General features: G+C 38.7%; 1 protein-coding gene across 8 annotated transcripts; it reads left to right on the top strand.

The window, feature by feature from the left end:
• The first annotated feature begins 2,704 nt into the window (after positions 1 to 2,704).
• On the top strand, positions 2,705 to 25,412 carry LOC117422312 (DNA (cytosine-5)-methyltransferase 3A-like). 8 transcript variants are annotated; one of them, XM_058991025.1, is made up of 26 exons: positions 2,705 to 3,658; positions 7,761 to 7,891; positions 8,062 to 8,207; positions 8,381 to 8,582; positions 8,869 to 10,658; positions 10,894 to 11,062; positions 13,042 to 13,101; positions 14,389 to 14,483; positions 14,773 to 14,922; positions 15,681 to 15,752; positions 16,104 to 16,253; positions 16,339 to 16,446; positions 16,907 to 17,039; positions 17,369 to 17,491; positions 17,608 to 17,652; positions 17,877 to 17,956; positions 18,312 to 18,424; positions 18,814 to 18,997; positions 19,256 to 19,340; positions 19,517 to 19,662; positions 19,875 to 19,956; positions 20,058 to 20,206; positions 20,314 to 20,399; positions 20,573 to 20,642; positions 20,947 to 21,065; positions 22,129 to 25,412. In XM_058991025.1, exons 1-26 carry the CDS (start codon positions 3,513 to 3,515, stop codon positions 22,268 to 22,270), a joined length of 4,776 nt encoding a protein of 1,591 aa, XP_058847008.1. In that variant the 5' UTR covers positions 2,705 to 3,512; the 3' UTR covers positions 22,271 to 25,412. The 8 variants fall into 8 exon arrangements, with proteins under 8 accessions (XP_058847008.1, XP_058847009.1, XP_058847007.1 ...); XM_058991024.1 differs by having other exon boundaries at positions 2,708 to 3,658; positions 19,875 to 19,965; XM_058991029.1 differs by having other exon boundaries at positions 3,562 to 3,658; positions 7,745 to 7,891; positions 19,875 to 19,965.
• The last annotated feature ends 1,198 nt before the right edge of the window (positions 25,413 to 26,610 follow it).

Here is a 26,610-nt window from a genome sequence, read left to right as displayed (position 1 = left end):
CTCTCAGCATTCAGTCATTTTGATTATAATGTACTTTATTAAACAGTACAGTGTGTGGATGACCTTTTTTTTTTGAGAAAGTTGGTGGAACTGACCCATACAGCTCCATTCATTGTTTGGGCTTCTTTGTGTGTTGAATACTGTTCAGCCACAATCTTCTGTCTTAAAAAAAAGATGTCTGGTGACAAACTGGTCTCTTATGCTTCATTTCACCTCAGCGATGAGAAATTCTGTCCACCCTTTTAATGCCTTTCTTTAACCATCATTAAGCCAAGACGTTGCCCAGAGAGGGGTGCCACCTGTCCCTGTTTTCCCTGGATCGTCCCGATCTGGAGGGAAGGTGTCCCAGGAACTCAACATGCCTTCCCAGGACACTAAATGCCAGGACCATAAACTGAGTACAAGCAAAATAAATCAGGATACAATAATACTGCAATCGACGCACACTATCAATTGGTTGTCAATACTATAGCAGTAATATTATCAACGCTTCCTATTGGACCCGTTGTTTTGTACCACAGAGATGGCAACCCGATGCCCAGATTATATGAATTCGGAAGTGAAACAGTACCCTGGAGATGCAAACAGAGCTTTCTTTAACTGGTGCAGATACTTGAGGTTGCCATCCTCTCAACCCAGTAGTCCCACCTCCTCAGAGGTCGTAGGTTGTAAAACACAGCTCACTAAAACTCACTTAACAAGGTGTAGCAAGTCATTATCAACCCAGGAGATGTTAGCTTCATTAGTGACCACGGCTTCAAGTGTGAAAAGACCTACTGCAGTGCAGACTAACATGAGCTCCTGCAGGAAATTCGGAAGGCAGATTATTGGCATGCACATTGACATTGAGTTCTGCCGTGCATATTGACTGCACAACACTCTCCTTCCAAATAAACCACGTGGGTTGTTTATTTATCATGTGCTGTACCCTAATTACGTTATGTATTCTACCTGTTTAGCAGATTATATCATGCATTATATTTATTATGCACATCTTTCATGTTTATGTTCCTCAAACACCCTGCTACAGATCAAACTGTTATTTTGTATTGACGACTTTAATATTCCGATTTACTGAACAGAAGTGACACTCAGTAATACGTATGTAGCTATGCTATTTTTATAACGAGGCAGCAATTCCAGCAAAAAAAAAAAAAAAACATTTATTCGCTTAGTGCTGCAGCTCGAACAGAATCAAAACCTTGGCCGTTGTAATTTAAATGAAAAAAAAACTGTAAAATATACAGCTGCATATTTATAGATTACAGACCGCCACGACTGGTTGGTTGACATGTATACCAATAAACACATCATGTCGGATGCGGAGGGAAATGGCGGCTGAGAGCGCTAGCCTGAGACATGTGATTAACAGGGGACACAAAATGGAGCAGACGGAAGTGCAATGCACTTGGCTAATCTTGAAATTGGGAGCCGTAATGATGATTATTATTAATAATAATAATAATAATGGCGAGGGCATTAATAAGATCATGTTATTACAACAAAAACGTATTGAAGGTGCATATCAAATGACTTCAAAACGGATATTACGTTACTTAAGTACCGGTATTTGTTTACGAAACGTACAATAATTGCCTTTCTAGTCTAATCCATATTATGATAGATGTAGTTATACTTTTTAGGCACCCATACATTACAGTGTTTTTTAGGAGTGTATCCAGAGCGCTCGCTGTATTATTTAGTAGGATAGTAGCAGCCATTGTAACTATACTACACTGTACAAATACACAGGAACAAATTAAATTTACGAGTGCAACCGCTCGCTTGAAACAAATTATATCACCTTGTGCTGTACAAGAAATCCCGTAAAAAATGCATTGTAGCGCTGACACTAGCTACAGATTAAGTATCGTAAATTAAACGATAAAAAACGTAAAAGTGTAGTATTAGCTGTGTGCTATGGTTGTGGATCCAAATTTGGCAGATTACGGTTTATGTAGTTGTACAATATATGTTATTTATCATTCAAACTATTCTTTTTTTTTGTATCGATATTAAATATTGTGATTTGGTTTGTCAAAAGGTAATGCAAACGATTAATCGATTACGGCGTTAATGTCGGTGAATGAACTATGGTATATCAAAAACTGTGTGGCATATACGACATGTCGGCAAAACACTTACAATTTGGAAAAAGCGCGTGTGTATAAATGAACTGGTCCTTAATTCTATACCGATGTGTCGTTTTCTGCACGTGTAATTGCATTTTAATTGCACGTTTAAAAACATCTCTGATTTCTGGAGCGAGAGATACCAAATCAATCGTTTTCCGACTACTGTTCACATAAATGCTGCATTTCGAGATCATGTGATTTTAAAGAAGTGTGTTTAATAACATTGGCCCCATTTTCCTTGTCCTGGCTCATCCGGTTTAATTTCAGTGCGCCACGTGGCAGACTTGCTGTTTGTGATTAGTAGTCCTGCATAGAGAAAACGCCATTTTCTCAACGACACACGAGTGTTTGCTCCCTTTATAGTAGGCAGTATGTACTGGTAGCCATTTTAAAGACCACTTGTTGCATTGCCATTGGTAGTAGTAATGGACGTGCTTTTGTTTTGTTTTGTTTGTTTTTACCCATGAAGCTAATTGCCGATACTGAATATTTCACAAAGAACACTGGCAATTATAAAATTAGCGAAAACATGTTCGTCATGAAATGACGCCCCGTTTTCAGTCACATGTAGGCATATATTGTACGTATTAAGCATCAGTAATGTGCATACTTGGAAGAGATTACGTGTTTTTAATCAAAAACATTGATTTACGTCTTTATGTCTCGGGAAGAAACATAGGAGGGGGTTCAATTAAGTAACAGCAATATGTCAGTCAAAACTTGCATAAAATAGCCTGCAACATAAAACCATTTCTAACGAAAGAACAATTAAAACGTGAAGACTTCAGTGGGAAATTCTAGCAGCCTACTTTAAGTGATTTATTTTAAGAAACACTCAAATCTCTTTTTTTTATTTAAGACGGAAAAATGATTGAGGTTCGAGGTCTTTGCTTTTCTTGTCTTCGATGACGCCTGCACTTAGTTACAATATCGTTATTATTACGATAACTGTAGCAGCTCATAGTTCGCAACTTGATCACCGTGTAACCCGTCATAGTACTACTATGTTACATTTAGTAGGTGTTTATACGAGTTTTTGATCTCGCTTTTTTGCTGTCATTAATGTAACAATTTGTTGTCCGTAATAATTAGCCGGTTTTGTTCATTCGCATCGATCTCTTAATATGTGTAATGCATTTTTCTATGTTGATAAAATGCAAACTCGTAGAGATGAACACGTCGGGTTTTTTTGTTACAATTTCACTAGACCGTAACTCAAATGAAACGTCCAAGTTAATTACGCGACGGCCCACGTGGTTTTGTTGCCAACATTTTCTTATAACTAGACATGTAACCTTGATTAATTATGTGGTTATTGACTCAAGTTGACAAATTATTTCAGTCTTGGTGTTACTTGGTTTAAATTTAACAGGTTTAATGCAGTTCTGTGCTCACAAGACCCCAGCCCCCTCTCCAGTGAAAGTAACGCGTCAATCTATACGTAGCACGTCACAGTTAGGGGGGTGGGCCGAACACACGGAGAAGGGAGAGCAAAGCCGGTGGCAGACCAGCAAAGCACCGAGGTAAGAATACTGTTTTTATTTATAATAAAAAATAAATACGTATACGCTGTTCTTTTACAGTACCCACTGGGGAAGCCAACTTTGGATCGATGTTGCTTTTTTAGTGGCAACGCATGATTATTTTTTTTTTTAAACAAGCAAAAAAAAAATACACAAAGGCAGATGGTATTGTTTAGGCAATGACAAAAACTACCACATAGCGCAGTCCTTTTTAATCAGTTTCACGGTTTTATTAATTTACCTTTTTTGTTTGGAAAAGGACATTTGTTTTCAACTTGCAGAAGACACACTGTAAGCGTTAGAAAGTGTAGGGGCCCGGTTGAGTTTTCTTTTTTCTTTTTTTTTTAAATATCATTATTTGCATGTACATATTAATGCACTTTTTTAATCTAACTAAAATCCGAATGGTCGGAGTTGGGAATATTTAATAATTCAATTGTCAGTGCAAACAATACCCGTGATGTGTGAATGAGGGCTTTGTTGAGGTATATTAGGGTATGTTGGGATTCAGAACCCTCACACGTTTTAGAAGTAGACCATAGTTTGGCTAGTAGCCATCTTGCTAGTCGCCAAAACAAACAAACACACACGTTTTCTTTGCCCACAAGACTTTCTTTTTACTGTTTTTTTTTACCCGCGTGCTGTTCTTACTGTGTGTTTAATACTGTCACATTCTGGATTTAATTAGGATCATATGTCGCTAATCCTAATTAGAATATTTGATTCCGGTTGTTTACATCATTGATTTTACTCGCTCTTATTTTCTTTAGCCTTTTTAAACTTTCCCGGGAGTGACACATTTTTTTTTTTCTCGTAAGCGTAGGAGTCTGGCGGTAAAATTATTTGAGCATGCGCTTTGTTTATGGAAAAAAAAACAGGGCTTGGCTATGTGCATGCTTTATACACTATGATCTGTCTAATTATAAACAGTATGTCATACCCTGATTTCTGTATATTGCGCATTAGCCGGGGTGGTTTCTGCTCGATTGCAACACCTGTAAGGCTGTTATCTCCAGATTTGCCGGTTTTCGCCGTGGCTATGAAAAATGACAGAATGTACAATCGCATAAACATGAGGTTTATGAAGGGCAACCGGATGCTTCAAAATAAGTTAGCGCTAAGGGAGTTTTTATAGGGAAGCTGTGCACAGATTCGTTCCAGGAAAAAAACAAAACAGCGCCGCATAGAATAAAGTTATGCTCAAAACATTTTTTAAATTGCAAGACTTTAAATACAATGTAAAAATATGCATACTGGGGGCTATATTCTTACCAGATACAGTCATTGCAATACCCTTTAGCACACACTAACGAAGTGTACATTACAATGTACATATAATGGCTTAATGGCATCAGGTATACATATGTGCCATACGAGGTTTTACAACGATATATGCCAATACTGTTGCCGCGTGTGAATGTCGCCATAGCAACGAGACGCTAAATGGATAAGACCAATAGCACTCCTACTGGCGATCTGCAGTGAAAAAATAATCACCGAGGCTGCTAAAGAGAATGCATTTATTGCCAGTGTATTTTTTTTTTTTTTAATTGACTCTAATATAATAATCTTGGCAGGGATGATAAATGAGCAGGCTTGCTTACTGCTTTGCTTTGTTAGCATTGATACCTTCCACTGTTTTTAAATAAATACACATTTACAAATACAGAGCTGCTGTTGAATCTGCAGTAAGTGGCAAGTCACGGTTCATGTCAATCACCCTTTATTTATTTTAGCCATACATTGCACGGCACTTAAATAAAGCGACCGATAGAGGGAGCAAAGGGTGAAGTGGAGCAAGCCATGATATGAAAATCCTGAGAAAGCTTGCACGTCAGTCCAATAGGAGCGGACCTGCCCTCACGTGATAGTGAGGCGGGAAGTCGTGCGCTGCTAGGTCTGTGAACAGTTTGAGCTTTGCAGGGTTTATACCGTACAAGGGCAAATGGTTTAATATTTTATATTTGTATTTTGAAAAGTAGTCTGTTATATATTACGGTTGATGTTTTTAATAAAAAAAAATAAAAAAAATCTGTGACTCCTGTACTGTGCACCGCCGGTGAGCGAGCACACTGAAGTGATTTCATGTTTGAAAAACAAACTTGAATGGTGTTCTTTTAAGAAAACTTACTTTACATGCAACCAATTCAGAAAATATACATTTCCAATAGTTTTTTTTTAAGATACAGTACTTAAATATAAACGTTTAACGTATTTCGTTAAATAGACTCGCAAATAAAACAATGTATAGTAACTGGAATATTTAGATTTTTTTGTTCCTGTAAAATCAACTTCTGCGAGTGACAGCTAAACGTTTAAGAGACTGTACTAAAGGACTATGCTGTGCAAAAATGAGCACATCATTAACAATATGTAAGGTACGTCGAAAACGATTTCTTTTCAGTTTAAGTAGCCTACAATTACATGTAGGTGAATGCAGTTTTCATTATTGTGCATTTAAATGTTATAAATTTATAGTTCCCTGGTTTCATATAAACATTTCTGAAAAAGCGGTTATACAAGCGTGTTAACGCTTAATAATAACAATAATCGATTTTTCATAAATATTTATACACTTAAACGGAAATTTCACTTAAGCGGGTTGCTGATTCCCACTCCGTGCAAACATTATTACTTTCCGTTAACAGAATGCATTTTACTACATTATTGTATTGATCTTCAGCACGGAACCATCGTCATTTTAAACATATTTAAATGCACAATAAAGCAAACTGCTCATCTACCTGTAATTTTAGGCTACTTGAAAACTGAACAGAAATCGTATTGACTGGAGATGAGAAGCACAGACCTGCGCTATCCCGTCTTGTCCCGCAAAACCCACTCCCACCCGCTCCTGCATTTTCTCTTGGATTTTTATCCCGCTCCAACTTGCAAAAACCTTGAATCCCGCAATCATGGCAACAGAGACATATTTAAAACATGCTGTTTATGAACCTAAATGCAAATATCTTCTCCATGCTACTATAAAAACAAAAAACTAAACAAAAAAAACTACAGTATGACCGGTTATTTATTCATTTTTCAACAGTTTTACAAACGGGACCCTGACAGAATGTTTTCATTTTATCAAGCAGGCACTAAGAGTAAAACAAATCTTGCTTAAACCACGTAACACACATGCTTCAACTCCCTTTGCTACTGTAATAATAGACATCGATTCATCACAAAACTCCACAAAACAAAGAAGCAATTCTTAGACAGCCAGTGAACATAAGCCTACTCAATCAGCAAAACGGCTTTTTAAACAAATGGATCCCAAATATTTGACTTGCCGTGTTTCCTCTTCTCGACTCTGTACTCAATTTTTTTTTTTAAATTAAAACTTCTACGTCCTCAGGTTTTAAATCGGTCATTTTTCAAAAACACTGACAGCAAGCTGATTATAGCAGTGACAGTCTGCGTATGTGACGTCACAGAACAACGACGAGACCTGTGATTCTCTGACTCGACCCAGATTCAGAGCTAGGGAGCTAAACACTTGTACAAATGAGAAGCTCAAACAAGAGAATTAGGAATTTCCTGATTAGCCTACTCTTGGTAAACAAATGAGAGATTTAATCTGTTCCCGCAAATTACTTGCAAGCTGGAATTTTCCCACCCAGTCCCACCTGCTGTAGGGCTCTAGTGAGAAGTGTGCTCTGTGGTTGCAAATCAATTATAGGAACCTGATTTTTACTTGTTGAAGCGTAAGTAAGCGTAAGGATATGCGGTTGTGACCTTTGCACACACATTCCCCATTCCCAACATGAAAAACACGTCTTATCATATTAATGGGACATTTCCCCCAAATTATCCAGCAGGTAAATGAAATAACAGGTGCTCAAGTATACAGGAATTATCATTTTCGACAACAATGAGCAGTATATATCATTTTGCAGAAAAAAGAAAGCTTTAACCACTGTATATGGAAAGCTGTATACTCAATGTATTGTTTAGCTGCCTCAAAACCAGACTAGTTGTTTTAATCAGATGAAATAAAGATTGATGTACAACTTTTAAGTACCCACCATGACGGTGTTATATAGACACCAATGCCACTCTTTTGCTTGTAATTTAGATTTTTAGTTTTTTGTCCTTGCAGGTTGTGGAAGATGGCAGTAAACGTTCGCTTGACCTCAGACTCTACTGATAAATACAACCGTTATGAGTTACTGGCATGGATGAATGAGTCTCTACAAACAGAGTTTTCAAAGGTTGAGCAGCTTTGTTCAGGTAAAGGAAATACTACCAATAAAGGAATGTCTTGCCAGTTTGTTTTGAAATTAGCTTGTGTGGTTTGAGCATAAAGATTTGCCAATGCCCTCTCCTTGTTGTGTTGTGTTTTGTTTTTTTTCTCTAGGCGTTGCTACCGGTAAAAGTGATCTTTATTTTTCCTCACCTAGGTGCGGCGTTCTGCCAGTTGATGGACTTGCTTTTCCCTGGTTCTGTGTGTTTGAAGAAGGTGAAGTTTCAGGCCCGAGAAGATATTGAGTTCTTCCATAATTACAAACTGTTAAACGCAAGCTTTCTGAAATTGGGTGTAACCAAGGTAGGTATCAAATATTTATGTTCATCAATACATCGCTACCAAAATTGATTTGTACAGTGCTTTTTTGTCATACTTGTTATTAGCGTTCCCATTTAACCATCTTTGAGAACTGTGCAACATCTAAATCCATGTGTGTTACTAAACAACGTTTTTTTCTTTTTTTCTTTTCATAGACTGTACCTGTGGACGAATTGGTAAAAGGAACATTTCAGGAGAACTTCAGTTTTACAAAGTGGTTCAAGAAATTCTTTGATGCCAACTACGAGGGTCATGCTTACGATGCTTTAGCTGCTCGCGAAGGGCAGGAGATTCTCCCCGTGCAAACGAACGCCTCATCTTTTAGATGTAGGCAGTTGAAGAACAAAGAATATGCACGTAAGACTATTCATTTATTCTTCATACCCGAGTGTCTAGTCAGGCAGAGTTTAATGAGATCCTTTAGCCGAGTAGATAATTGTTCCTGAAGGATTTTCACGGTTGATGTGAATCAAGCAGTTGAAATGTAACATCGGAAAATAAAATATTTCGAGATCTCTAGTTTATTTAAATGTTTTCTCATATGTTCGGTAACTTTTAAGGTTAATTGTGGGTGTGTGTAGTTTGATTGGTGGTCACTCAAATTATTATAATTTTTTTCTTTCGCTTTATGTTTATCTTCTAGAGGTAAAAGTGAAATGTGAAGACTCAGATCCTGAAGATGAATCGTTTAACAAGAAAAGGAAACATCGAAATTCGTACAATCACTTCTGGCAAGAATGTTTTGACTGGGTTAGCCCGGGTAGTCTAGGTGAAATGTATGCTTATTGTGACATCTGCGAAATCAATTTAAATATAAACCACGGTGGCAAGAATGACTTAAAGCGACACGGTGAATCAAAGAAACATCGGAAAAATGCCCAGAAAAAAAAAACATGGAAAGTTCAAAAGACTAACAGCAACTTGGAGCGAAGTTTGCTTGACTCCTTTCCCTGTGGCTATGGCACTTTGAAATTCATTGAGAAATACTGCAGGGATCTGGAAGTTATTCAGAACATGTGCAACGGTGGAAAGGTTTCACGCATCATGGCGCGCTATGTGATGGGACTGAAATATCCAAAGGATATAACTGACATGTGTTGTCAAACTCCATATTGTATTTATTTATACCAGAATGTAGATTTGGGAGATGCGGAGAGAGGTAATGTCATATTGGTGGGTTTTTTCAGTGAAACAGTTGGGAAAAGTGTGATTCGATTTTTTGACGTTACACAATGCACAGCAGAGAGTGTACAGACAGCTTTTGACTGCTTTGTAGAGACACTTAAGAAATTTGATATCCCAATTCACAATCTTGCTGCTTTCTATTCAGAGGGTGGAGCTTCTGATGATGATGATGATGATGATAACTTTCTTTCCAGGCTAAAAGAAGTAAGCCCTAATGTTGTTAATATGGGAAGCCTTTGCCATATGGTAGACTGTGTCAGCAAATCTGGAGTTGCAGCAATGTCCACTCTTGTGGATGAACTTGTGTTGGATATTCGTAATCATTTCTTATCCTCTTCCAAAACCAACCAGAAATTGAAGGAGCTTTTTGTGAATGTGGAACCTTTCGATTCAGCCCGACCTGCATCGGCACAGTGCCTTGTGCTCAGCGAAATCATCAAGAAGATGCTGGCGGCATGGCCTGATCTCATTAAGTACTTTCAGTCTCGCACCCTCAAGGGTGACAAAATCCGGGTAATCTGCGAAAGGCTGGAAAGCCACAAGGTCAGGGTGACGTTCTTGTTTTTGAAACACGCACTGGAACCTCTGTGTGCCTTCAGCCTCAAGCTGCAGAACCAGGAAAGCCTTCTCCCGCTGCTGCTGAAGGACCTGAGCGGAACGCTGCGGGCATATGCTGGTAGGCTGCTGCTCCCCGAGGCAACGGTTAAACTGCTGAAGAGTCAGGATCTCAAACTCCTGGGCAAGGCAGAGAATGTACTGCCACACAGTGAGCTATGCGTCGGACCAGAAGCTGAGAAGTACCTGACGGAACACGAGGATGACCTTGGAGCTGCCGACAAAGCCGTGTTCTTTAAAGACGCTGCATTGTTCTATTCTGCTGTGATAATGCAGATGCTTCAGAGACTCCCATTGAATGATAGCTCCCTGAGAAATATCTCCACTCTGTTGAATCCTGCCTGCAAATTGAAAATCACTGGGAAAATGGTTGTGGACCTTGCTTCCCAGCTTGGAGTTTGTAGCAACTCAGAAGAAACTAGCCAACTCAATGATGAGTTTCTAGAATATCAGCTGTCAGAAAGTGATACAGGTGCCAGTCTGTCCTGTTTGTCAATGCAGCAGTACTGGAGTAATGTTTTAAAATCGTCTTTCTCTGGCTCTGGAGGACAGCTGTCAGTTTTCCAAAGACTGATGCTGACTTTGTTGTGCCTACCACACCCTGCTTTAAAAGCAGAGATAGCCTTCAGTAAGGTAAGAGGGGAGGAAAAAAAGAAAAATACTGTTTTTCAGTCCAAAACATAAGCCATAAAAAGCTTGACTTTACTTCACTTGAAATTTAAGTAATGTGTAATGAATTTGCCACAAAATGTTCTCTTTGGCACCAATCAGGTTTCTAAGGATGCTCTCAGAATTATGTATTAATATATGCATTGAAGTGCATTCTGTATAAACAGTTTTGTTTTGGAATTGTATTTTTGTCTTGCAGGCAGTTGAGAACGGAGACGCGTCGCTCATTGATGACAGCTTGTCTCACAGTGAGTGGGAAGACACCACAGACCTGGACCTCACTAACGGGACTGAAGACAGTTTCCAATCCGCTGAAGAGCCTTCCTCACCACCGCGCCCCAAACAGAACGCGGAGACCAGCTCCACAGGCAAGGCAAAAGGAGCACTCTGCTATTGAGGCTTAGGGAGGCTGTTGATGGGTTTGCTGTGTTGAAACTGTGCACCCTACTCTCAAAGCATTTACTCTGCCTTATTTCAAGGGTTCTGTATGAACTGTCAAGAAAGATTTGTTATCAGTATAACGTTCTTTAACACGTGAGGGAAAGCTTTGTGAATAGTCTGGTGTTAACATGATGAAGAAAGGTAGTTCTTTAAAACTGTAAATTGGAAAAGGAGAATGGGAGAAGAGTTATTTATATCCGATTTGAAATTGACTTGGAATTTGAGCAGGTTTTGACTTGTAGCAATATCCCTAATACAGTTTAATGTGTTGCTAGGGTAGACGTAGATGGTAGTTACAGATCTACATATTTGGAACAATGTGTAGCAAATTCTTCAAGCTGCTGTTTTGTTATGTTGGTTTGGGGTGTTCAGTATGCTTCAAAAAGTTTAGGACACCTTCATGAGATCTGGATTCTGAGACCTTGTGCACACTGAACTGCACCCTATTTTGTGACCAAGGAATACACTGTTTGAGTTCTTTGTGTAAAGCATTGCTCATGTGTTTGGCAATACATATTTCGGATTGTGGGCTGTATTCCATTCATTATAGATTAGGTGTGATTTTTAAATTAAACGTACCTCAAAACATCAACGATTCAGTGTTCACTGAAGAATGTTTCATATATATATTAGATCTGCAGTGCTTGGAGACAAATATGAATATATGTATCACAATGCCACTGTTAGTGTTGAAGAGTGAATTATTATGTGTTTCAGGATGGAAATAAGACTAGCAGTTTGATCCATTCCTGGTTCTAATATGAGATTAGTAAGTCATTCCTGAGCTTGTTACCTATATATTGGGGCTAATCAAGCACATATTAAAACCTGGAATGGGTGAAACTGCCATGCAATAGGAGTCTTGTTTCTATCCCTGTGTTACAAAACTAATAAAGGGATCCCTAATGACTCTGCATTTGTCTGCCAGTAAAGAAAATAATGCAAACAAATTAGTAGTTGATGTTAGCATTGATGTATTTTCCTCAGTGGTAGGTATGGATTGATTTAGTATGAAACCCTGGCAAAACAATTGTTTAGCCCTGGTTATTGATGGAAATATTGTAGGGCTTCATCTGTGTATTTGCTGTTGTAGAAATGTTGTCAGTTGACTGCCCTGTTTCACAAAATGGATAATTTGGAGGACTCAATGATGCAATTGTGTCTTTAAGAGACATTTTTAAATTTTAATGTGCAAGGCGTTCTGTTTTTAAAGTTGTTTTAAAGCAGTGTTGATATCCACGCGGTATTTTAAATGTGTTTAATCATAAAACAGGTTGGAGAATACAATCAATACAGTTCTACGGGAGAGCGTCAAGGGACCCCCATCAAACATTGGGGGGGGGAAATAATATATTCATATACTTCATACACTGTTTTTCTGTACCATGATCCATTATTTCAAATGAATTCAAAGCTTCAATGAGCTTTCACATAATTACCACCTTTACCATTTTGCTTTTGTGGGATACATCATCTGGTGGGGGAAATGGTAAATTCCAACGCCACCAAATACACAAACTCTGGTTTCAACCAACCAAAAAATGTCTCCACCACAAAATATAAGCAATTCGAGGTCAAGCCTGGAAGTAAACTCTGGCGGGGGAGGGTTGCTGTAAACCTTATTTGTGTGGCCTGTTGCAGTATCAAGGGCAATGTATATTGAGCCAAGAAAGGAAGCCTTTTACAAGAGAGATGTGTCATTGGTGGTGAAGGATACCTCTGTATTTGTGTGCTGGGAAGACAACAGAACATGGCTTTAACAAACTAACTCATTGAGGGGTAGAAATGACAATCCTAAAATCCTGTTCTTTTTAGGTTACATACAAAACAAAAAAATCTGGCAGCCTGGGCTGGTAGTCCACAGAATTCGTGCCATTTTTGTGTTTTTATTTCTTTTTATTTGCAGATATGGTTGAACTTTGCCGGATGAAGCCCTGTGTTGTGCTGGTGGAAAAGAGGATAAACTGTAAGGGAGAAATCAGAAATTATACCCTGTTTTCTAAACACACAGTGCATTTTATATCTGTGGCTACATCCTTAACAGCGATTTAATTTTCTTAAACAGTAGAACCTATCATATCCGATCCTATAAGATACGATACAGATGGAAACTGATCGATGCACATTTTATTATGTGTCTAGTATATTCAGCTCTTGGCAATGACAGAATAGATTCAGTTGCATATAAAAACCAGGTGCTAGAAATGAAGGGAATTGCTGCAGACCTGGAGGCAGTCAAAGATGGTGCGTTTGGGAATGCAGTTTTACCTTTGACATGCTGGCTGTCACTAAGGTTCACAGCAAACAGGAAAACGAGGGATTGACAGAATTACTGAAACCATTGCACAGTACCTTCCAATGCAGTTTGTGTTGTGCTTTTTTTTTTTTTTTTTTTTTTTTGGTTAACTCCTGGGGTTAACGCGCACTTTCGGTGTGAAAAAAATGAACTGAACTGTAGGATTAATTTTGCACGGACTGAGAAGGCACGGTAAGAACCGTTTTTGGAATGCTGTTTTGTAAACTGCCATATACTGTATTGCAGTGCTTTTGTTTTAAATACTGCTTTTATTTTTTGTGCTGTGATTTTTACTGATGGTCTTTTGGTGTTTTAAACACTACCTGCTTTGCTTCAATTTTGTTAATTTGTAACGCCCAGATGTTAATAAAACAACTGTAATGTTGCATAAAAACTCCTTCTGAGATGTGATATTTGCACATATCCGATGGACCCCTGGAACACATTGTACCGGTTATGGCAGGTTCTACTGTAAAGAGGTGAAGGACTTTCACTGAGTTGGCAAAATGCCTGTTGGATGGAGTCTGCTGTCTTTGGGTACAGTTCTATGCCTATATATGGGGAACAAACAAACCTGGGAATGATCCAGGACAAGCTTGCATATTGATTTTTTTTTTTTTCTTTTGCAATGTGATTTTGGGCTTGCACTGTTTTGGTTTGCAGGTCTTTTTCTTTGGCATGGCTGGAGGGATTGTGGTTAGCGGTTGTGCACCTGTAAGCTTGGCTAACAGTATGAGTGCACTGTACTGGGTTATTGTATAAAACCCAGCATGGTGTGTTTTTTTTTTTTTTTGGTGGTGGTAAGAAATGTGCATGAACTTTTAAGCAGTTTGTTTTAGGTAAAAGGCTCCAAATGAAGACGAAGGCTCAAATTCCAAACGTGCCATTTCTGTAGAGTAGAATTCTGTATTCATGGATCAATACATTCTTTTTCCTCTTTTTTCTTTCCCTTTTCAGATACAGAAAATGTCATTATCCAGTCTAACCAAAAAACAGCAAAAAGCAGCTCTGATGTGGGAGATGAGAGTTTTTGGGATAACTCTTTTAAAGAGGTATTTTAATACTAACGTCAAGGGTGTAAAGCAGTACTTTTAAGTTTTCCAACTCGCACGTGTCGATGATTGCTTAGAAGCATGTTCAAATCTAGTTGTGGACAACATTAAAAGTAATTGTTTTCATCTCCATGCATGCTTTGAAGTAGAAAGCAGTATCCCAATACATCACGTGGACTAACACAAAAAAAGGTCCTAGCCCAGTTAGGCCTCATCTAGTAATTCCCTTTGTCTGGTATTATTACTGCTTTTTAAGCAGAGGCTTGAGTTTGGGTTTTTGTTTCCCTAGGGGGTGCCCAGGGGAATATATGGGTGGGATTCAAGTCTCCGACAGAAACCCCCTGCTCGCAAAATATATCAGGCAGGTGCGAATTCCTGGGAAAAACCAAAGACTGACAACTGCAGTCCAAGCACAAAAACGAATTTAAGCACACCTCTGGTACGTACCTATGATTATAACAGTAGCAAGTGTGGTATGGTACAAGAGGCATGCTCACTCTCTTAACCAGCTGCTCTGTTGATGATGTGTACCTATTCCATTGCTGTGTTCACCCCTCCTAGGTTCTAACAGGACAGCTATGTACTGATTCCACTACTGTGCTCACCCCTCCTAGGTTCCAACAGGACAGCTGGGCTCAGATTACTGTTTGCCTTGCTGGTTGAATATTGTATTAGAACAAGCATATTCTTGTTTAAATCTTGATCAGCTTCAATTTCCTTATCCCAGTTAATTGAATAATAGAGAAACCTTTTTTTATTGTGCTTTTCATTTGTAAGATGGCTATTTTCAATTTTTTTTGTTTGTTTTAAATCGGTCTTCCACTGTATGCTAGCATATTGGTTTGTTAAACTTTACTGTTAAGTTTTACAAAAGGAGCAGGACCTTTTAGTTGTAAAAGTGCTTTATTAAGGAGCATTTAGCTTGCTTGAGAGTTGGATCCGCTGTAATCGAGCACAGCTGATTGTGTGCTGCAATTCCAGTTCAGTTTGATTGTCTGATTTGGAAAGCGTTTACCCTGCGATTACACAACGGTACAAGCCTTCTACTTTGTTGCACTGCCCATTTGCGGTGCTTTTGACCGAATGGAAATACGGTGCAAGGTGAAAGGATTATTTTTATACTCCTCTTTATAGGTTTTCTATTTATAGTTTTACTTTTTTAATTTTTTTAAGTTTATTAAGTTTTTTTTAAAACAGGAGAAAAAGAGTAAGACGGCTATCTGCACCTCTACGCCAAGAAAGGCAGCCAAGAAGTCATTTCCATACACGGTAAATCAATTCCAGCCACACCGCACAGCACTGTCTCTTCCTTGCGTGATTCTTGTGTTGCCTGTGTTGAGGGCGTTCTGGAGAGTAGTGCGAGAGGTTCCTCCCAGCAGACTCCAGAACAATTCATAAATGCCATCAAAGTCAAACATGCTTGCTTTGCATCATTGTCGTGCTGCATTGATCTGGAGGAGCCGCCCTTTTTCTACCTGACCACGTTTCTCCAATTTAACTCCTTTTACTTGCCATCTTCTTTTGTTTTCCAACCTTCAAACAGTAGTATGGTAGGTCTAATTCTATGACTTTCTAGTATGTCCTCGTCCTAACAATGTCTCTGTCTTTACCTGCCTCTAGGACGGGAGAGGGTTCAGAGTTGGCGAGCTCGTGTGGGGGAAGGTGAAGGGCTTCTCCTGGTGGCCAGGCCTTGTGGCTGGCTGGCCGCACAAGCAGGCTCCTGCCTCCATGAGGAGGGTTGAGTGGTTCGGAGATGGCATGTATTCAGAGGTGGGTCTGTCACAGTTGCACTGATATGCACATACCGACTGGTTTCCTCTGTAAGTGTTGCTAAGAGTGCTGTTTTGTCTTTCAGATTTACACAGAGATGTTGCTCCCCTTTGCAGCTTTCTCAGAGTGTTTTTCTAACACTTCCTACGCCGATCTGCCCGCTTATAAGGATGCGATCTTCCAGTCGCTTGAGGTAAAGCAACATTTTCATCTATGCATCGAAGCAGATGGCATAGTTTAACCTAATAGCTTAACTAACGGTTGATTTGATAATCTGATATACCCTGCCAGGGTAAACAGCTGGGTTTTACAAGAGCATTTTGCAGCACTGATGAAAACCATGGATGTCATTGACTGCTATTTTTCGGGTAATCCCAGGATCCTCACATGGGGTTGATGTAATCAACAATGATTTCTCCATTGCTGTAAAATGTCCCTATTAAATCCAGCTGAGGCTTATCCCAGCAGGGTGTAGGTTCATCACATTCAACCCTAAGTGAATTCGACAAACATTATGGCTAGTGCCTTGATCCATGTAACCTGTAAATGTGGTATTGGGAAAACAATTTGTGACTAGTCAGTTCTTTATTTAGAGAAATGCTGTATCAGGTTTTTCTTTTTACAACTTACAAACAAACAATATGTTTGTGCAGATAGCCGGTGAGAGATCTGGGAAGACATTTCCACCGTGTAAGAAGGACGAGCAGCAAAAACTCATGCTGGAGTGGGCATTAAAAGGGTTTCAACCAGGAGGAGCCGAGGGCCTGAAACCACCTGAAATTACAGGTAAGAGAAACAGCCGTCCAATTGCCATGAAACTTGATATGGACATTCCATAAGCTCTTGATTGTACCCAAATCATGCTAACGAAGGCAACATCTTTAAGAGCCTGTTCCATTGGATTTCAAGCATTGCATGTACATTTATTACAGTAAGTTATTACAACAGTTTAGTGTTGGAGTGCTGTGTTGCTTGAACAATGAAATGTCTTGCTTGTGTTGCAAAACCTTCAGGTACAGACCAGCTATTGAAATAAATGCCTTTTTGAAGTTTTTCATGTTAGCGTCCTTGATTTTGTATGTGTATTTTTTGTGTTTTTTTTTTTTAAACTTCAGAACCAGCAGTAGTCCTAAAAGAAGACCCTATGGAGATCCCTATTCAAGATTATCAGCCCCCTGTGAAGAAGCATAAATACTACAGTAAAAACAAAGGCGCAGCTGAGCAGGACTACACCAGAGGTGAGGAGTGGATCCTGGGAGTCGTTCTGCTCTCTGTTGGCCTGGGAAGAGGCTTAATGTTCTTCAGATGGCTTTTCTTTTATTTAATGGTAATGGGTCGTTTTTATCTTTTCCAGAACAAATGGTCCAAGAAGTTTTGCAAAAAGGAAAAAATTTAGAAGGTAAGTTTGTGCCTCATCTAAGTGGGGTAGAAGGTGTCTACTTAAAATGCAGGAGGAGGTGATTTGAGTTTAAAATATATATTGCAAAAACTTGCATGACGTTGACAACCTATTACATTTTTTCTAAAATTTGAAAAACTTTCAATTTAGTGCTCGGGTGATTTAGAATATTGTCAAGGGAGCAAAAGGTAAATGACATGATTCTTTTTTTGTGTTTTTTCCAGATTTCTGTCTGTCTTGTGGAACCGTGAGAATCGAGATATTTCATCCCCTGTTTGAAGGAAGCCTGTGTCTAAAGTGCAAGGTAGGGTACAGATCAGTTCTGCCTTTTCACTGTACAGAGCTACACTGAGAAATATTCCATGCCATAGGATACCTCCTTCTGGGATTCCATGTACAGTAACATTAGATTATATATGCGTTTGCTGTAGTTTTTATGATGACCTAGAAATATAGCAAATTAATGTAACTGAAACATTTATGATGAAATATGTGGTTAGGACAGAAAGGTATCCTTAAGTGCTAGTCGGTGCATCCAGATATCCAGCAGGTAATGACATCTGCTTCTGCCATTAATGCTTAACTGTAAAATTAACTGTAAAAGTTTGTGTTTCTTTGCCACTTGCAGCTAATCATTTTATTTAATATTTTTTGGGCAGGATAATTTCTGTGAAACATTATACCGTTACGATGAGGATGGGTACCAGTCATACTGTACAGTGTGTTGTGCTGGTCAAGAGGTCATTCTTTGTGGAAATTCCAGTTGCTGTCGGTGAGTTGGGGGGGGTTAAAAACTCACCCAGTCCTAGTTTTCAGAGGTGCCCTCAATGCAGTATATTGAAATGATCAGGCGTTTGACCACTCAGGCCCCTGTTAAATAAATTGTTCCTCCCTTATAGCTGTAACTCTCAATGATGAACAGACTGGGGTGAGACTTACTGAGGATGTGATGAGCAGTGCACTCACTTCATAGCAGATTTAGCAGTGGCCTGATTGTTCACATTTCTGCCACCTGGTTATTTTAATATTATACTTAATCCAGGGGAGATTTGAAACCCAGGACTGGGTGCAGCACTTGTGCGATTTCTAAAATTGAAATGATCTTTGTGACCAGAAAGTTTATTTTCCCGTATAGTATTGCGAGCTTTCTCTCTTCCTCAGGTGCTACTGCATTGATTGCCTGGAGTTCTTGGTGGGTCCGGGGACGTTTGAGAAAGTGAAGGAGGTAGAGCCCTGGCATTGCTACCTGTGTCTGCCTTCTAAGCGCTACGGACTCCTGAAGCAAAGACCCAACTGGAGCGTTAAAGTTCAGGAGTTCTTTGTGAATACGAGCGCCATGGAATTTGTGAGTGACAACCCTCTCTTGGTACTTTTTATGATACATTTCACACTGCACTTGCATGTGGTAGAAATCATTTTAATATATAACCTGATTGAAATCCGAGCTGCTTATTAAATTCCTCAGAAAAAAAAAAAGAATTGGCTAGCATCCCTGACAATAGATTGTGACCTGCCTGGCTTAAATCTGACTGGTTGGTTTTCATATTCTAAGATGGCACGACTGTTTGTTTAGTTTAGAATGATGTGTCTTCCTGATTCACAGGAACCCCACAGAGTGTACCCATCAATCCCCGCAGATCAGCGTCGACCCATTAAAGTCTTGTCTCTCTTTGACGGCATTGCCACAGGTAAGATTTGTGTGGTTTTAAAAAATTGTTTCTTGTTTTGGAATAAGACTTTATTTATTTTTGTTTTCTTTTCTATCCTGCTTTTTTAAAAAGCTCTTCATCCTCACGTAGGTTTACTGAAGGTACATTTTTCAGTGAATGTGTATTTATGTATGCATTCATTCTTTATTTCCCAGGATATTTAGTCTTAAAGGATCTGGGCTTCAAGGTAGACCGGTACATTGCATCTGAAATCTGTGAAGACTCTATCGCAGTTGGCCTTATCAAACATGAAGGAAAAATTGAACATGTGGATGATGTCCGAAGCATTACGAAAAAACATGTATGTTTAAAAAAAAAAAAAAAAAAAAAAACACACACAAAAAAAAAACACTTTGTTTTTTATCTGCCAAAATCTGTACTTGGAAAAGCTTACCAGCTACTCTATATCCTCACATTGCTATTTGTGTGTAATCCGAGCGTTTACCTACTCAATTTGAAACAGTGGGTGCAGCCGTTTTTAACTTTTTTTTTTGGTTTTTTTTGTCTTTCTAGATAGCGGAGTGGGGTCCCTTTGACCTGCTGATTGGGGGAAGCCCCTGTAATGACCTCTCAATTGTCAATCCAGCAAGGAAAGGTCTATTTGGTAAGATCTTCTCTGTGTGCACCCTGTTTAAATGTAACCCGCTCTGAAAAGTTACCGCATGTTTGTTCGTTCTTTCTTTCTTTGTGTTCTAGAGGGCACAGGAAGACTGTTCTTTGAATATTATCGTTTGCTGAACATGCTTAAACCGAAGGAAGGAGACTCCCGACCTTTCTTCTGGCTGTTTGAGAACGTGGTGGCCATGGGTGTCCGGGACAAACAGGATATTTGTCGCTTCCTGGAGGTACTAGATCTTTTTAATATTATTAAAGTTATTCCTGTGAGAAGTTATTGCAGACTAGGGATGTCCTGACTTTGGTTCTAATTTGTCTCAACAAACATTATTTCCAGTGCAACCCCGTGTTGATCGATGCAGTCAAAGTGAGTCCAGCACATAGAGCACGAAACTTCTGGGGTAACATACCAGGAATGAACAGGTATGCGAGACCTACCTATTGATCTCACCATACATTTCTAAATTATTACACAAGTACGTTTACAACTAAAGTAAATGCTGTCAAATTTACCAGCATACTTCTGTAATTGAACTGTTTTAGACGTGTCTTGTTTCTATATATTAAATAGTATTGTTTTTGCCCCTCTCCTTTAGGCCACTTGCTATTTCTTTGAATGATAAAGTTGAACTACAAGCCTGCCTAGAACATGGCAGAATAGCAAAGGTAATCCTGTTTGGATTTGGTTTCTGTTCACCCACTGTTGTGTAGTGTTCTAAATTAGATTAGCAGTATTAACTACTGGGGGAATAAACTAAAAGCAATAGACTTTCTAAATAGGGATTGTAGTTTCCACCAGAACACGTTTTGATACCATTAAATTAAAAATATACTCCTATAAATGCTTTGTGAACTTTCTTAAATAACTCCTGTATACAATGCATTCAGTATGAAAAAAATTCAATTTGCTAAATGTATATAGCATTAAATTTGAATATTCTCCTTTTTTTTTTTTTTTTTTGTTCCTTAGTTTAAAAAAGTCCGTACTATCACAACACGTCCAAACTCCATTAAGCAGGGCAAACAAGAGATGCTTCCTGTTGTCATGAACGGAAAAGAGGATAACCTGTGGTGTACAGAGCTGGAAAGGTAACCGTCTTTATTTACACCTGGAGGTGTTCATGAAATACTATACTTCATGATGTGATACGTAAGGTTTTGTTTTTAAATATTTAGCCAGTTGCACTTTGTTTTATCTGCCAGCAAATGACTTGTAAAGGAGGAATGCATGTTAGTGCGTGCTCCATCACTGTATGCTGTTGAAGTATGTCCTAAATACAGTTCTTCCTCGCTATAAGGCTCTCGGTTGTAACGCGCCTCGGATATAATGCTCCTACAGCATGTCCCTGCATATTAGTGATTCATGCAATATTTCTACAGTAAATACAGTACTGCTGTTCAAACTATAAACAACTTCTCAGTCTAACTTCCGTTTCTGTGTCTCCCTTTTAATACAGTATCTGAACTGAAGGAAAGCTGCACTGGCACTTTTATAATAGACATATATTATTCAGCATTCGTTTTATAACTAAATAAATATTAGGCCTATTGCATGGTTATTTTTCCTAATGTAGTTACTTTTTTTGCTGCAAGAGGAGCTGCAGCTTTCTCTGCGAGACATGACGCTTCAGCCCCGCTCCGGCAGCCGAACCTGGGATGAGCCCATTCCCTCTTCCTGTCCCGACCCGCTCTCCTTCTCGCACTTGGTTTGCTTGTCTGTCGCTTCGAACTGAACTCCCGACCACCGTTTAGCCAGGCTGTTTATAGTTTAAAAATAGTATAACGCTCTTCGGTTACAACGTTATATTGTGTGTCCCCTGAGACCCGGGTTATAGCGAGGGAGCACTGTAGTCCAGTTCCAGACGACTTGCACCTTTTGACTGGTCTGTGTGTAGACATGTTCATTCGTTTGCATCTTGCTTCCAATTATGGCTTTTTTGGGGGAGGTATCCGATTTTTTACATGTGGTTTAAATGTTTTAAGGTAACTAATTGAGGTCATTGTTATTTTGCTTCAGTAACAATTTCAAATTTATCTGTGTGCAGTTATACCTGTACTGTGGTATGACCCACTTGGGTGGCCAGACTAATTGTGCCAGTTCTGTAAAGCGTTCTGTGAATTGAGCACTATGATTTCTTTTCATTTCCAACAGGATCTTCGGCTTTCCCAAGCATTACACAGATGTATACAACATGGGACGCGGGGCTCGTCAGAAGGTCCTTGGAAGGTCGTGGAGTGTCCCTGTGATCCGCCACTTGTTCGCACCTCTCAAAGACTACTTTGCCTGTGAATAGCAACAACAATGCAAATAACAAGACCTCGCACTTCAAGACAACACTTTTAGGTTCCAGCAAGGAGAAACCAACCACAAGGCAGGCACGGAGACTACAGTGCTAGGGGTTGGCCGTGACCCCCCCCCCCCCCCACATGTCTCTTTAATATTAGGGGCATTATTTTATGATACCATCAGCTACTACCAGTTACATGTAACTTTTTAAAATACACATTGTTTTGCTCAGGATTTTTTAAAGATCATTTTTAAGGTTGTCAGACTTGGTAGTCTGTTTTTAAACAGTTTTACAAGTACAAATACTTTTGTTTTAAGTACATCTCAGGTTTAATGCGCCTCTTGCAGCATGATGTTGCTGTTACAAAACTGTTTCTGTTTAAATTGGAAAGCTTGGTATTTTTGCCGCTTCACAATTGTAGACGTTCTGAACAAGCATGGTCAGTTACAGCCTACCTCAAAGCTTTCCTGTAAAACGCGCTGTGCCTGTCTTTTTTTATATTTTTAAATGTATTCAGTGCCAGCAAATGTCGGTTAAAATTGGCTGGGATCTGCATGATCCCAATTGGGTATCATCCAAACTCTTCACTTTGGAGCATTGGGGGTTTTCTTGGGGTTTTTTTGTTTTAATTTAATAATGGTTGTTTTTTATTGTATAAACATGGGAATACCTTTTCAGGCACAGGAAGTCAAACAGCTGTCAAAAATAGATGCCGCCTTTACTTCATAATGAATGTGTTATGTGCCTACCCCAAGATGAGCTGTAACATGACTCTCATTACTCTGACTGGGCTTAAGGGGCTGTTGTCTTGGATGATGATCACAGAATAATCAGTAATGACTTTATATCTGTTGTGTGAAATAACATGTGTTTTTTTTTTTTGTTTTTGTTTTTAGTAAAATAATTGATACATTTAAATTGTAGGATTTAAGTTGAAGGGATACTCTTTATATGTTTTATATCCGATTCATTAAGTATAATTTCTTGCCATTTTAATATCCTGCGATTTTGTGTTCCTTGCCATACACCATATAGTGTTTTGTGCTTAGATTTAACCTCTTCTAAAAGCTGAATTTCTTAAGCAAGGTGGTTTTAGACACGTCCACTAGCAGGTGTGCAACTGTCATTTCTGTCCCCCCTGCAACTGTGGCTATACAGTTGCACGCCCCTATTGGTTATTTAAAAAAACACTGCATCTCAGAAATTCACTTTGTTAGAAGTGCTGTACGTTTTTGTCTGTGATTAAATCCCATTATATGAACAGTATTTCATTTTAATGTCAGTGTTACGTGAGGATTTAATCTCCATGGATGATTTTATTTTTTGCTCTAGAAGTGAAAAAACCTTCATTTTAAGCTAAAAAAGACCCTGTTTTGAGAGCTGATTTCTTGCGTGAGAAAGTTCTGAGTTTGTTTTCCCTAAGCACGGCCATTCTGGGATTGATTGTGTTAGAGTTGCTAAATGGAAATTGAAAAGCCAATGTAAATGATGGTGTGTATTCCTGAAGGAAACCTATTTTAAAGTCATTTTTACTCCAAATGGGAGTAGATAGTGTGAACAGAATCAGGTAGGGAACGGAATCAACAGTAGCATTAAACATCTCTCAAAAGTGCCTCCTATACTCAAGCAAAAACAAGAAGTGATGAACAGATTTAACATCGGTTTGTCCTGTGAAAATAGATATGTCTGGTTTAATAGATTCAGGAGCAAGCTGGCAATGTTAACTAAGCTAGGCCTTCCACAATCTACAGCAGCATTTTTAAAAGAGGCCTTTAAAGTGTCTGCCTGCAAAGCAGAGTACAGCCACACCATTAACTGCAAAGCTAATGCTCTAGGATTGTATTGTCAGGAAGCAACCGGTCCTCTTTTGCATTGTCCTGTTCTATGTATGTCATGTTTTAACTAGGTTTCACAATTCTGAAAACTGACCAATAGTACTTTTATTGATAGCTATGTTTAATCATGGGAGTAGCTTTCAAGGTCTTTTCATATGCATTTTTAGCTATTGTAAAAAAAAAGTTAAAAACACAAGCCAGTGATAACTCTTGCATGCAAACCACACAGAAATAAGTCTCAGGTGAAATCTCACTTTCAAATCATTTCCCCTTCAATGTGGTATATAAGGATGTATAACTTTCTGGTAAAGCACAATGACGACCCAAAGCAGTCTGATAAATATAAATACCCATTCAGCAATAGCAGTCTCTGCTTTGAGGAACCAAACCAATCTGTAAAGTCAACGAGATATTACTAATTCCGCCTCCTTTTTTTTTTTTTTCAATTTGTTTAATATATAAAACAGAAATTAGTTGCATATCCCATTTTTTTAAAGTCTGCTTTTAATTTCACCCATCAAAAGGAACTGCTAAGTACTAGTCTGGTCTGGTGCTTTAATACAAATGTATCAGACTTGCTTGTTTGCTAGTAATTTGCAAATGGCTACAAAATTAGATAACATACAAATTGAGTTTCATAATACAGGAGCAATATGCAATACTGATGTCCCTTAAAACCAGGTGAATTAATTCTACCAAATGCCTGTATCTGAAGTACTGTATTTATTGTGTACTGTATAAGCATTTCTAAACAATGTGTTAATCCTGGATTTTTTTGTGTGTAATTTATCACTGAGGATTGCATTTGCATCTTCGATGACTAACTGCATTGATGATGTGAATTTGACTGGACCCTTCTTTTGGTGAACAATCACTGACTTCTTAAAAAATGTTTGTAAATCATGTGAACGTAAAACCGGTGCTATCATTGTTTTAAACCAACAGAAAAAAAGTCAGCAAATATTATGCCAACATGTGCCCTAGACTAGAGTTGTTTGTAGGCCTTGTGAAAAGTGATGTCTTTGTACTGTTAAGATTTCACAATAATACCTCATGACAGATTTAGAAGGGGTTTTAGGGTATTTTGTACTTTTGTTGGTGCTACTTTTGTAATTCTAGTTTTAGACTTTTTTTTTACCTCCCTTATATGTGTACTCTGTTAGTAAAAGGGTTGCTGACGATATCAGTGAATTAATAACAATTATGATCAGTATCTCAAGTTTATAACTCCGTGTTAGAAACATACCATTTGTGTTACCTGTTATTCTATGTTCTGTATGTGTAACCATAGAAAATAAAGTGAATGTGGTTCATTTGTGCTTTATTTTTATTGAACAGAATCCAGCACGTTCTTCATGTGCTGTCACAGAAACAGACATACATTCAGACATCCAAACGTACACAATGCACAAGCAAAAAGTATAAAAACAAAAAATGAAATATTTCCCCAGGGTGGGGTGGAGACTGGCGAGCTGTTCCTTTTGCAGTAATAGACAAAAGACACCGCGATGATAACTGAGGTGAATATTAGTACTACAAATATCAATTCAAATCAAAATAATTCTGGATTAAGACATACCTGCTGGCATTGCCTTGAAACACTAGTTTGATTCTGGTACTGAGAGTGCTTGAGCATGAATATGTAGTGCTGGAACTTGCTATTGGAGTTTTTTCAAACCATTACACAGCCCCTTCTATCCCCTAATTCCTTAAAAGAAAAGGCTGAGAATTCTAGTAGTCCTGTACACACACTGGTGTGATTTGTGTGTGAATGAGAGGAAGGTGTGTTTTTAAGGATCTGTTTCTTGTCATGATGTAGGTAAATGATCAAACTTCAAACACTCAATCATCAATTCTTTGGTAGGCAAATGAATCCGCCTTTATCGGTGTAGTTTTTATTCACTGCGGTGCTACTGTATAGAGGAACTGAAACAGGTTTTAAATACACATGGTTTTCTTTGTGAATATGGCCTCATACTTAATAGGAAGCAGAGTTCATTTGCTTAAAGCACCAGTGGACATGAGCATCACTGCAAAGTGGGACACCCAAACATTAAAACTAGCTACCTTCTACTTTCCTGTCATTATTTGAAGCAAACAGCAGGTGGCGCTGAGTTCCCTGTGTGGTCCAGGCAAGCAGAGCCTTAGCCACACTGAATATTAACTTTATAATTAGAAAGTGTGAAGACACAGAATGTTATGGGGACAGTAAACTTCGCTTTCTGGCAGTAGACATGCAAGGCTGGTGTGCCATGTTTATTGTTGGATTAGCTACTCTGACTATATTCTGATCATTCTAAAGGCTGGAGTTACCTCATGCATGTGCACCAGAAAGCATCCCAGTAGACCAGCTGCATCCTTCAACTGTATTTCCTTAGGAGTTTCCTATCTGTCCACAGGACAGCCCTAAGCATGAAGACAACAGATCACTATAACAGTGCCCTAACCTGTCCTACTATTTCAACAAATGGACTTCCCACAATGTATTGTAAAGCTGCATTCAACACACAC

Source organism: Acipenser ruthenus, chromosome 18 (assembly GCF_902713425.1).
Source record: "Acipenser ruthenus chromosome 18, fAciRut3.2 maternal haplotype, whole genome shotgun sequence".
Lineage (NCBI taxonomy): Eukaryota > Metazoa > Chordata > Actinopteri > Acipenseriformes > Acipenseridae > Acipenser > Acipenser ruthenus.
Note: the sequence above shows the minus strand (reverse complement) of the source record. Positions and strands in the feature narration are given on the sequence as shown.

Excerpts from the sequence above, each read along its gene's own strand:
- LOC117422312 (XM_058991024.1), top strand. The coding sequence starts at position 3,513 with ATGCAGTTCTGTGCTCACAAGACCCCAGCCCCCTCTCCAGTGAAAGTA. Across the intron at positions 3,659-7,760 it reads CAGACCAGCAAAGCACCGAG|GTTGTGGAAGATGGCAGTAA; the intron begins GTAAGAATACTG and ends TTGTCCTTGCAG. Across the intron at positions 17,653-17,876 it reads AAAAGGAAAAAATTTAGAAG|ATTTCTGTCTGTCTTGTGGA; the intron begins GTAAGTTTGTGC and ends TGTTTTTTCCAG.